The 11991-nt window shown below is 32.2% G+C and overlaps 1 protein-coding gene across 5 annotated transcripts; it reads right to left on the reverse strand.

Annotated features, from left to right (window-relative positions):
- Positions 1 to 280: 280 nt before the first annotated feature.
- Positions 281 to 11323, reverse strand: LOC143233787 (uncharacterized). Of its 5 annotated transcripts, none has more exons than XM_076470456.1 (2): positions 11097 to 11323; positions 281 to 1988 (listed from the first exon to the last, which is right to left on the reverse strand). In XM_076470456.1, exon 2 carries the CDS (start codon positions 1948 to 1950, stop codon positions 529 to 531), a length of 1422 nt encoding a protein of 473 aa, XP_076326571.1. In that variant the 5' UTR covers positions 1951 to 1988; positions 11097 to 11323; the 3' UTR covers positions 281 to 528. The 5 variants fall into 5 exon arrangements, with proteins under 5 accessions (XP_076326571.1, XP_076326569.1, XP_076326570.1 ...); XM_076470454.1 differs by having other exon boundaries at positions 281 to 2013; XM_076470455.1 differs by having other exon boundaries at positions 11007 to 11323.
- Between the last annotated feature and the right edge of the window lie 668 nt (positions 11324 to 11991).

The following is an 11991-nucleotide window of genomic DNA, read 5'->3' on the forward strand; positions in this document are numbered from 1 at the left end:
CAGTCATTATTCATTCATCAGAGTGTGAGCAATATTGTAAGGTTTCTTTATTAAACAATCATTATAGATGGATTAAAGTTTGAGTAATGTTTTCAGGTTTTTTTACTAAACAATAATTATTCATTAACCTGGGTGTGAATAATGAATAATGATTGTTTATTTAAGGTTTCTTTATTAAACAGTTATTATTCATGAATCACAGTTTTGAAATGCTAGTAAGTGTCTCAAGTATTCTTTACCATAAGAATGACCTTTCAGAAAATATTTTCATAGTCGTCTCTTTGATAAAATAATGCATTTATTTTCTGAATTTATACAATACATTGACCATTTATATATATTTTTATTTGAAAAATATGCATAAAATCAACTTAATAGTCAATTTATTAACTTGTGTGGTTAATTTCATTCGCTTGTGATTATTTCTAAAACAGCATAATTACAGCTATCAAGCCTTGTTTAACAAAACTATTACAGATATTGGACTGCATGATCAGAATTTTGACCGACAATGATATAGGGTACTTTTCAATCTCCATTTCTCTTTACAATTTTTGTCAATTTTGGAGTTTTGTTTATTTCTCTGAGATCCTCTTCCAGGATTTGATCAAACATATCATCAATGGAATTTTCTGATAAGCCTATGTTGAATTTCGAAGTGTTAAGCTTCCTGTAATAATTTTGATAACGAAAGGTTCGTTCCTTTGATGCAGCTAATGAAAATGCATCATTCATTTCTTCAGCATTCCCATCTAATACAGGATTAAAAAGTTCGTCCAAGTATTGATCAAGATTAGATGTTTGCGAAGGCACAGGAACATTTCTGATGTTAGAACTGAGTGAAAGTGTTTCAGATGTATCTGAGTTTTGATCATTTTGACTGAAATGTGAATTGCTTCGTAAGTACCTTACAGATTCAGTAGTCGTATTGTACAACGTGGTGTATGTTTGGTCAGGGTCTTTCCTCCCAAAGGACAGTGGTAGAAGACTTTTAAGCTGTTTCTGTCCTGGATTATCTTTAACATTTGTTATCTGCCCTTGTCCACCCTGCAGACTGAAGCCACTCTTGTGACTTTCTGGAGGCCTTATTAATCTTGACTGACTGAAGTAATTGTCGTTCAATCCTGAAGATGTAAGTTGATCCATTTTGTTTGAACTTTGTGCATTAGGATGTGTTGTTCCAAGTTGCTCTACTTTGTTTTCCGTATATTGTTTGTAAAATCTACTGGTTTCAGACAAAGAATTAAATTTGTCATCGTATTGAGGATTCAGTCTAATATAATTAGCTATCTCATCTAGTTGACCTCCATCTCCTCCACCTTTCGTATACCGATGGTTCAGTTTGCTAGTTTTGGAAAGACTGTCTCTCAGGTTTTCTGCACTGGGATTTTGCTCGTATTCTTGGTTTAACTTGCTAGTTTTGGAAAGACCATATTTTGGGTCGTCAACAATTGTCGGTTGCTCATATCGTTGGTTTAATTTGCTAGTTTTGGAAAGACCATTTTTATAGTCTTCTACAGTGGTTGGTTCTTTATACCGTTGGTTTAGTTTGCTAGTTTTGGAAATACCATATTTTGGGCCTTCTACAGTGGTCGGTTGTTCACACAATTGAATTAGTTTGCTAGTTTTGGAATGGCTATCTTTCATATTTTCTTCATGATGTTGAAAAACTTTGTTACGTTTTGATAAAAGGTTAATGTTGCCCTCAATAGTGTTTGACTTCTCATATCTTTGGTTTAATTTACTGGTTTTTGATAAGCTTTCTTTTGGATCTTCTTGTTTAGCATACAGTTCGTTCATTTTACTGTTTGACAATAATCCTATACTTTGAGGAAAGATTGTTCTTACAAGCTCGTGGTGTTGAACTGCTTCCTCCTTCTGGGAAGAATGATAACTTTCAATGAAATGGCTCGTTTTTGACAAGGGAATTTCTGTCCCTCGAGCCTCCATTGTGAGCTTACTGTACCTTCTCTTCACTTCTTGAAATCCTGAAATGTATCTCATATTTTACTCCTGAAAAATTGTCATCATTAAATTAGTATCTTCGTCAGTTAATGTATATCTAGTGATAAAACTCTCTGCTAAACTGCAGTTTAGTTTAATGACAAAAATATTGACTGAACTTCGATCAATTAGTGTATATCTAGTGACGAAACTCTCAACTACCCTACCCTTCAGACAATTAGAATATATCTAGTAATGAAACTGTTGACTACCCTTCAGACAATTTGCGTACATCTCGAGATAAAACTCTCTGCTAACCTTCAGTCAGTTAGTGTATATCTAGTGATGAAACTTCCAACAAACCTTCGGTCAATTAGTGTATATTTAGTGACAAAACTCCCAACGAACCTTTAGTTAATTAGTGTATATCTAATGAAGGACCTTCCCACTGACCTTCAGTAATATAGTTTACACCTAGAGACGAAACTCTCGACTAATTTTCAGTCATTTGAAGTATAACTAGTGATAAAATGTTTGACTAACCTTCATTCAATTAGTGTATGTGTCAAGTGATAAAACTTTTGACTGACCTTCATTCAATTAGTGTATGTTCAGTGACGAAACTCCCGTCTAATCTTCAGTCATTTGAAGTATATCAAGTGATAAAACGTTTGACTAACTTCATTCAATTAGTGTATGTGTCAAGTGATAAAACTTTTGACTGACCTTCATTCAATTAGTGTGTATTCAGTGACGAAACTCTCGTCTAATCTTCAGTCATTTGAAATATATCAAGTGATAAAACTTTTTACTGACCTTCATTCAATTAGTGTATATTTAGTGACGAAACTCTCGTCTAATCTTAAGTAAATTAGTAGAAACCTTATAATGGTAAATATTTCATTATTTTCATTCATAACTACATTTCCTCGTAAACTTGGGGCTTGTAACATCGATATTCGGGGCTCAGTCCTCGTAGCAGATAGTGGTAGTGTCCTATTACGTAACTTTGTGCTAAAATAAGTAAGTGTGTTCACCTATCAGAGCCATTCTTTAACTTCTGTACCTTTTTTTATCACTCCTGTTATTTTACGAACCTCCTGATATTCTTTCTCATGTTTTTAACTCTAAAAGTATAGATTTAACGTGACGCATAAATTTTATAACCTTGAACAGAGATTTTATCCACTATATTAGAAATATAGCTTGTACGTTTGGGACGACTAAAAGTGACAGTATTAAACACTGTAAAGAAATGATATAAGTGGATGGTTTTGTTACATGTTAATGGAACCAATGATTCGGTTATTTTTGAAAATTATAAATACAACAGCAAGAAAAATCAATTTTACTCACATTATCCATTTGGATTATCCCTTCAGTTTTATCTTTCAATAAAGGTATTTCAGTCTTATCATTTCGTTCTTGTAATTTCCAATATCAGTTAGCTATTAGTTGATCTCTTATATAAGATGTAAAGTTTTGAAAGGTAAGCTTTAGTATCAGAACTATCTCTAGAATTCATACGTTATACAAAGTCTGACTAAAGACACCTTCATGCAATATACACGTATACCTCTACCCGACCAGTACCTTGTGTAACACTAACAGGACATTTGATTCTACTAGACTGGTACCTTCTGTAACACTAACAGGATATCTGGTTCTAACCAACTGGTACCTTCGGTAACACCAACACGATAATTGGTTCTAACTGACCCGCACCTTTTGTAACAGTAACAAGATATCTGTTTATACCCGACAGGTACATTCCGTGACATTAACAGGGTATCTGGTATTGACCGACCCATATTTTCTGTAATGCTAACAGGATCTCTGGTACTGACTGCCCCGCACATTCTCTAATACTAACGGGATAGCTGTTTCTAGCCTACTCATACCTTCTGTAGTTCTAACAGAATATCTTAACCAACAACCAACTGTACCATCTGTAACAATAACAGAATATCTGATACTGACCGACCCATGCCTTTTGTAACAGGATCATGGTATCTGGTAATGACTGATCCGTACCTTCTGTAACAACAACAGGATATCTGGTACTGACTGACCTATACCTCCTGTAACACTAAAAGGATATCTGATTCTAACCAACCGGTACCTTCTTTAACACTAATACGATAGTTTGTTCGCGCTGACCGGTGCCTTCTGTAACACTATTAGGATAGATGTATCTAGCAGATCCATACCTTGCATAACACTGACATGATACCTAGTCTGACTGACCCATACCTTCTGTAACACTAACAGGATATATGATTCTAAGCAACAGTTACCTTCTCTAACACTAGCAGGATATCTGGTACTGACCAACCCGTACCTTCTGTAAAACTAACGTGATATCTGGTTCTAACCAACTGATACCTTCTGTAACCCTAACAAGATATCTGATAGCGACAAACTAGTACCTTCTGTAACGCTAACAGGATACATGGTACAGATCAACTAATACCTTCTGTAACCTAACATGATACCTGGTATTGACCGACCCAGCTTCTGTAACTATAACAAGGTACCTGGTATTGACAGATCCGTACCATATGTGACACTAACACTATATTTGGTACTAACCTACTCGTACCTTCTGTAACACTATTATGATAACTGACAACCCACGATAGGTGTTCTATTGCCATATTCGAGTGAAATTTTCTTTAAGTTTTTATTGCGAGTAGCAGTTCAATAATATAACTAATAATCTACTACTTACGATAGGAACAAGCGTATAAATCAACGTTGCGAAATGATATATTTAACTTTGATGACTTCTATTTGGAATTATATAATTGTATTACAATAAAAACAAACATTTAAATAAACGGTCCAAAATAGTATACTTAACTTTTGGTGACATCTATGTCTAATTATATAATTGTATTACAGTAAAAACAAACATATAAGTAAATGGTGTGACATAGTATGCTTAATATTTTATTACTTTTATCTTTAATTATATAACTGTATTACAGTAACACACAGCAAAAAACGTTTAAATAAACAGTGAGAAATGGTATATTTAACTTTTGATAACTTCTATGCTTAATGATATAACTATATTACAGTAACAACAAAATATATGTAAACAGTGCGAAATGGTATACTAAACTTTTGATGACTTCTATCTCTAAATATATAATTGTATCACAGTAACAACAAACATATAAATAAACGGTCGGAAATAGTATATTTAACATTTGATTACTTCTATCTTTAATTATATAATTATATTACAGTAATAACACAGATCTAAATAAACAATACGAAATGGAATATTTAAATTTTGATTACATCTATCTCTACTTATGTAATTATATTGGAGTAAAAACAACAAGCGTATAAATCAACGGTACGAAATGGTATATTTAACTTTTGATGACTTTTATGTCTAAATATATTGTTGAATTACAGTAACAAAAAACCTATGAGTAAACGGTGCGAAATGGTATATTAAACTTTTCATGACATGTGTGTCTAATTATATAATTGTATTATAGTGACAATAAACATGTAAGTAAACGGTGTGACATGGTGCACTTAACTTTTGATGACTACTATCTCTGATTAAATAATTCTAACACAGTAACAAGAAGAGTATAAATAAAGAGTGCGAAATGGTACACTTTACTTTTGATGACTTCTATCTTTAATTATATAATTTTATTACAGTAACACCAAAAATATAAATAAGCAGTACCCAATGGAATATTTAACTTTTCGTCACTTGTATATCTGATTATATAATTGTATTACAGTAACAACAAACGTATAAATAAACGGTGCAATATGGTATACTTAACATTTGATGACTTCTATTTATGGTTGTTAAATTGTATTACAGTAACAACAAATGTATAAATAAGCTATGTGAAAAGGTATACTTAACTTTTGATGACATACATCTCTAGTTATATAACTGTATTACAGTAACAACAAACATATAAGTAAACGGTACGAAATGGTCTATTTAAATTTTAATGACTTCTATCTCGAATTATATAATTATATTACAGTAACAAGAAAGATATAGATAAATGACACGAAATTGAATATTTAGCTTTTGATGATATTTATCTCTAATTATATAATTGTTTTTCAGTAGCAACAAACGTATAAACAAACGCTTTGAAATGGTATATGTCAAAAACGGATCGAATGGGTAGAGAAAGCAATATGTAGAGGAACGAGAAACGTTTCGACCTTTGTTATATAATTGTATCACAGTAACGACAAATGTTCAAATAAATAGTGCAAAATGGTATATTTAACTTTTGATGACTACTATCTCTAATTATATAACTGTATTACAGTCAATAAACAGTATAAATAAACGGTGCGAAATGGTATATTTATCTTTTTATCACTTCTCTGCATAATTATATAATTATGTTACAGTAACAGGAAACATATAAGTAAACGGATCGAAATGGTATAATTATCTCTTGATGACTTTTATCTCTTGTTATATAATTGTATAAATAAAGGGTGCGAAATGGTATACTTAACTTTTAACGACTTATATCTCTAATTATATAACTGTATTACAGTAAGAACAAACACATACCTAATCAGTGATGTAGAGAAAACCCACTTGTAGAGAAAAAAATATATGTAAAAACGGCTCGTTTGGGTTGAGAAAATTTTTTACGTAGAGGAGCGAACAACGTTTCGACCTTTTTCGATCATTTGTGAGCATGACGATGACCGAAGAAGGTCGAAACGTTGTTCGCTCCTCCACTTAAAAATTTTCTCAACCCAAACGAGCCGTTTTTAGATATATATTTAAGCATATACCTAAACGGTACAGAACGAAATATTTAACTTTTGATTATTTCTGTCTCTAATAATGTAGGAACATCAAACATATAAATAAATGGTACGTTTGTTTGTTTTTTGGAATTTCGCACAAAGCTACTCGAGGGCTATCTGTGCTAGCCGTCCCTAATTTAGCAGTGTAAGACTAGAGGGAAGGCAGCTAGTCATCACCACCCACCGCCAACTCTTGGGCTACTCTTTTACCAACGAAAAGTGGGATTGACTATTACATTATAACGTCCCCACGGCTGAAAGGGCGAACATGTTTGGTGCGACCGACATTCGAGCCCGCGACCCTCTAATTACGAGTCGCGCGCCTTACGCGCTTGGCCACGCCGGGCCTAAACGGTACGAAATGGTATATTTAACTTTTGATGACATCTATCTCTGGTTATATAATGGTATTACAGTAACAACATGTATATAAATAAACAGTGCTAAATGATTTACTTAAGTTTTGATGACATCTATGTCTAATTATATTAGACAGTATTACAGTAACAACAAACATATAAATAAACGACGTGAAATGGAATATTGAACTTTTAATTACTTCTATTTCTAATTATATAATTGTATTAGAGTAACAACAAACATATAAATAAACTTTACGAAATGGTATATTTAACATTTGATGACCTCTATCTTCAATTATATAATTATATTACAGTAATAACAAAGATCTAAATAAACAATACGAAATGAAATATTTAAATTTTGATTACATCTATCTCTACTTGTATAATTATATTGGAGTAAAAACAACAAGCGTATAAATCAACGGTACGAAATGGTATATTTAACTTTTGATGACTTCTATGTCTAAATATATTGTTGAATTACAGTAACAAAAACCTATGAGTAAACGGTGCGAAATGGTATATTAAACTTTTGATGACTTCTATCTCTAATTATATAATTATATTAGAGCAACAACAAAAAGAAATAAACGGCACGAAGTGGAATATTTAGCTTTTGATTACTTCTATCTGTAATTATATAATTGTATTACAGTAACAACAAACATACCAATAAAGGGTGCGAAATGGTATATTTAACTTTTGAGGACTTCTATGTCTAATTATATTATTCTATTGCAGTAATTAACCGGAAAATACGGTAAATAAGCCGAATCGCCGAATAAGCCGAGGCCAATTTTCAGCTCTGAAAATGAGGGTTTTTGCTTATTACCGCCCAATAAGCCGAAGCCATTTTTAAGAAGTGACAAGTTTCTTCAAAATGATTTCTTAGTCTCGTTTCAGCGTCAGCATGCATGTTGTGTGTGATCATTGGCGTTCTGTAGTAAAGCAGAACGTGTTGTATTGAGACAGAGATGGAATCAATATGTCATTCGTTATTGGCTCCACTCACTGTAATTAGGTAACCAATGAAATTCCAGAAACAACGTTTCACTGTAGCCTTAACGTGCTTTGCTGATGGGACAACATTACCGCCTATGGTAATTTTCAAAAGAAAAACATTTCCTAAGAAGGAGAAATTTCCGAAAGGAGTGATCGGCCAATAAGCCGATCCCCAAAAATCAGGTCCAAAATTTAGGGCCAGAAATTCGGCTTATTAGGCGGAAAATACGTTATTTCATTTTGATTATTTCTATCTCTAATTATGTAATTGTATTGCAGTAGCAACAAACATATAAATAAACGGTGCGAAATGGCATATTCAACTTTTTATAACTTCTGTCTCTAATTATATAATTGTATTACAGTTACAATAAAGGTATAAATAATAACGGGGCGAAATGACATACTTAACTTTTGATGACTTCTATGTCTAATTATATAATTGTTTTACAGTGACACCAAACGTATAAGTAAACGGTTCGAAATGGAATATTGGTATACCTTACTTTTGATGATCACTCTCTCTAATGATGTAACTGTATTACAGTGACAACAAAGCATACAAGCAAACGGTGAGAAATAATATATTTATCTTTTGTTGACTTCTGTGTCTAATTATATAATTGTATTATACTAACAAGAAACACAGAAATAAACACTGCGAAATGGTATATTTAACTTTTGATTACTTATATCTCTCAGTATATAATTTTATAAGAGTAACAACAATAAATATGTAAATAAACGGTGCGAAATGGTATACTTAAGCTTTGATGACTTCTAGGTCTACTTATATAATAGAATTACAGTAACAACAAACATATACGTCAACGGTAAAAAATAATATATTTAACGTTTGATTACTTCTATGTCCTATTATATAATCGTATTACAGTAACAACAACAAACGTATAAATGGTGCGAAGTGGAACACTCAACTTTTGACGACTTGTATGTCGAATTATATAACTGTATTACAGTAACAACACACATATTAATAAAGGGTAGGAAACGGAATATTTAACTTTTGATTACCTCTGTCTCTAATTATGTAATTGTGTTACAGTTTGTCTGTTTGTCTTGAATTTCGCGCAAAGCTACTCGAGGGCTATCTGCGCTAGCCTTGTGCTTTGTCTACCCATACAAACTGTTTTTTACAGATATAATTTTCTCTACAAGGGGGTTTTCTCGTTATCACGGTGCGAAATGGTATGTTGAACTTTTGATACCTTCTATCTCTAATTATATAATTGTATTACAGTAACAACAAACATATAGATAAACGGTGCGAGATTATATAATAAACCTTTTTAGACTTCTCTCTTTAATTATATAATTGTATTACAGAAACAAGAAACATGTAAATAAACCCTACGAAACAGAATATTTAAATTCTGATTACTTGTATATCTAATTATATAACTGTACTACAGTAACAGCAATAAACATGTAAACAAACGGTGCGTAATGGTATACTTACTTTTTGATTATCTCTATCTCTAATTATTTAATTACATTAAGGTAACAACAAAGTATAAATAAACGGTGTTAAATTATATATTAAACTTTTGATGGCATCTATCTCTAATTATATAATTGTACTACAGTAACAACAAATGTATAAATAAACGGTGCGAAAAGGTATACCTAACTTTTGATGACTTCTATATGTAATTATATAATATATTACAATAATAACAAACATATATATATATAAAAACGGTACGAAACGGTATATTTAACTTCTTGTTTCCTCTGTCTTTAATTATATAATTGTATTACAGTAACAACAAACATATAAATACACCGTGCGAAATGGTATATTTAACTTTTGATAACTTTTATCTCCAACTATACAATTCTATTACGGTAAAAACAAACGGTTCGAAATGGTATATTTCAATTTTCATGACCTCTGTGTCTAATTATATATTACACTAACCACAACGTATAAATGAGCATTGGAAAATGGTACATTTAACGTTTGATGACTTCTATGTATTATTATATAATTGTATTACAGTAAGAACAAACATATTAATAAACGGTACGAAATGTTACATTTAACTTTTAATTACTTCTACCTCTAATTATATTATTGTATTACAGTAACAACAAAGGTACAAATATATGATACGAAATACGAATATACTTGACTTTTTATGACTTGTATCTCTAATTATTTAATTCTAATACATTAATAGCAAAGGTATAAATAAACGGTATGAAATGGTATGTACAACTTTTGATGACTTCTGTGTCTAACTATATAATTGTATCACAGTAACAATAAACATATTCATCAACGGTACGAAATGGTATATTTGTCTTTTGAGGATTTCTATGTCTAGGCCTGGCATGACCAGTTGGGTTAAGGCGCTCGACACCTAATATGAGGGTCGCGGGCTCGAATGCCGGTCGCACCAAACATGTTCGCCCTTTCAGCCGTGGGGACGTTATAATGTAACAGTCAATCCCACTATTCGTTGGTAAAAGAGTAGCGCAAGAGTTGGCGGTGGGTGGTGATGACTAGCTGCCTTCCCTCTAGTCTTACACTCCTAAATTATGGACGGCTAGTGCAGATAGCCATCGTGTAGCTTTGCGCAAAATTCAAAAACAAACAATCTATGTCTAATTATATAGCTGTATTGTCGTAACAGCAAACGTATAAATAAACAGTGCGAAATGGTATATTTCAATTTTCATTTCTATCTCTAATTATATAATTGTATTACAGTGACAACAAACATACAAATATACCGTGCGAAATGGTATATTTAACTTTTGATAACTTCTATCTTCAATTATATACTTATATTACAGTAACAATAAACGTATAAATAAACGGTGCGAAATGGTATACTTAACTTTTCATGACTCCTATCTCTAATTATGTAATTGTATTACAGTAACAAGAAACATGGTCAGTGGAACAAAGTTCAAAATGTAACCATTTACCAAGAAACTTCGCTGCGGAATATTAGCTTTCTTCCAAACATGTAAGAATAAGCTTGTTTAGGTTAGACCTCTAGGGATTTGTCACTACTATTGGTGTCACAGACGTTCTTATCATCGAAAAACTGAACTGTACAGATGGCGTCTTGGTTAATCTGAAATCTAACTATAAAAACGTCCGTACATTACGAATCTCGTACGTTCGTTGTTATCACTCCCCTGATGATTAAAAAATGATAGTCGCTCAGCAACTGGAACAGTTGTAAACGATTTTCCAGCATTCAAGGAGCGTCGCCTAGAAATCCAAAGTTCAGCTGAAATAGCGTCCGTTGATAAAATTGTGGTTCAACGTAACGTTTGAACAAACACTACATAAAACAACTTCCGACCAAACCCACATTATAGGTGTGGATTTTTATTCCATGATAGCACACTTTTCCTTTTCAAATCTCCTGCGAATGATTAAAAGTTCCTGAATTTAATTAAACCTAACTCTTCAGAAATAAAACAACTTACCCATAAATACCCAAGCTTGGGATACAGATTAACGCTAAGTTGTTGTTTTTGTTTGTTTGTTTTAGGTTAAAGCAACATTACGTTATTTGCAGTGACCACCAACCCTGAATCATTTAGCATTATAAGTCCAGAAACTCACCACTGACCCATCAAGAAACAATAAATCTAAAACTCGTGTTACATGATATCATCGAGGATATAAAGCACAGTTAAATATTAAAGATATAATATAGAGTTAAAACCTGTGTGTTACATGATATTATCCAGGATAATATAGTTAAAAGCCATGTGTTGCACGATATTATCAAAGATACAGTCCTCCGGTGGGACAGCGGTAAGTCTTCGGATTTACAACGTTAAAATCAGGTGTTTCATTCCTCGT

This window comes from Tachypleus tridentatus, chromosome 12 (assembly GCF_004210375.1).
Source record: "Tachypleus tridentatus isolate NWPU-2018 chromosome 12, ASM421037v1, whole genome shotgun sequence".
NCBI classification, from domain to species: domain Eukaryota; kingdom Metazoa; phylum Arthropoda; class Merostomata; order Xiphosura; family Limulidae; genus Tachypleus; species Tachypleus tridentatus.

Excerpts from the sequence above, each read along its gene's own strand:
- LOC143233787 (XM_076470454.1), bottom strand. The coding sequence starts at position 2,004 with ATGAGATACATTTCAGGATTTCAAGAAGTGAAGAGAAGGTACAGTAAG.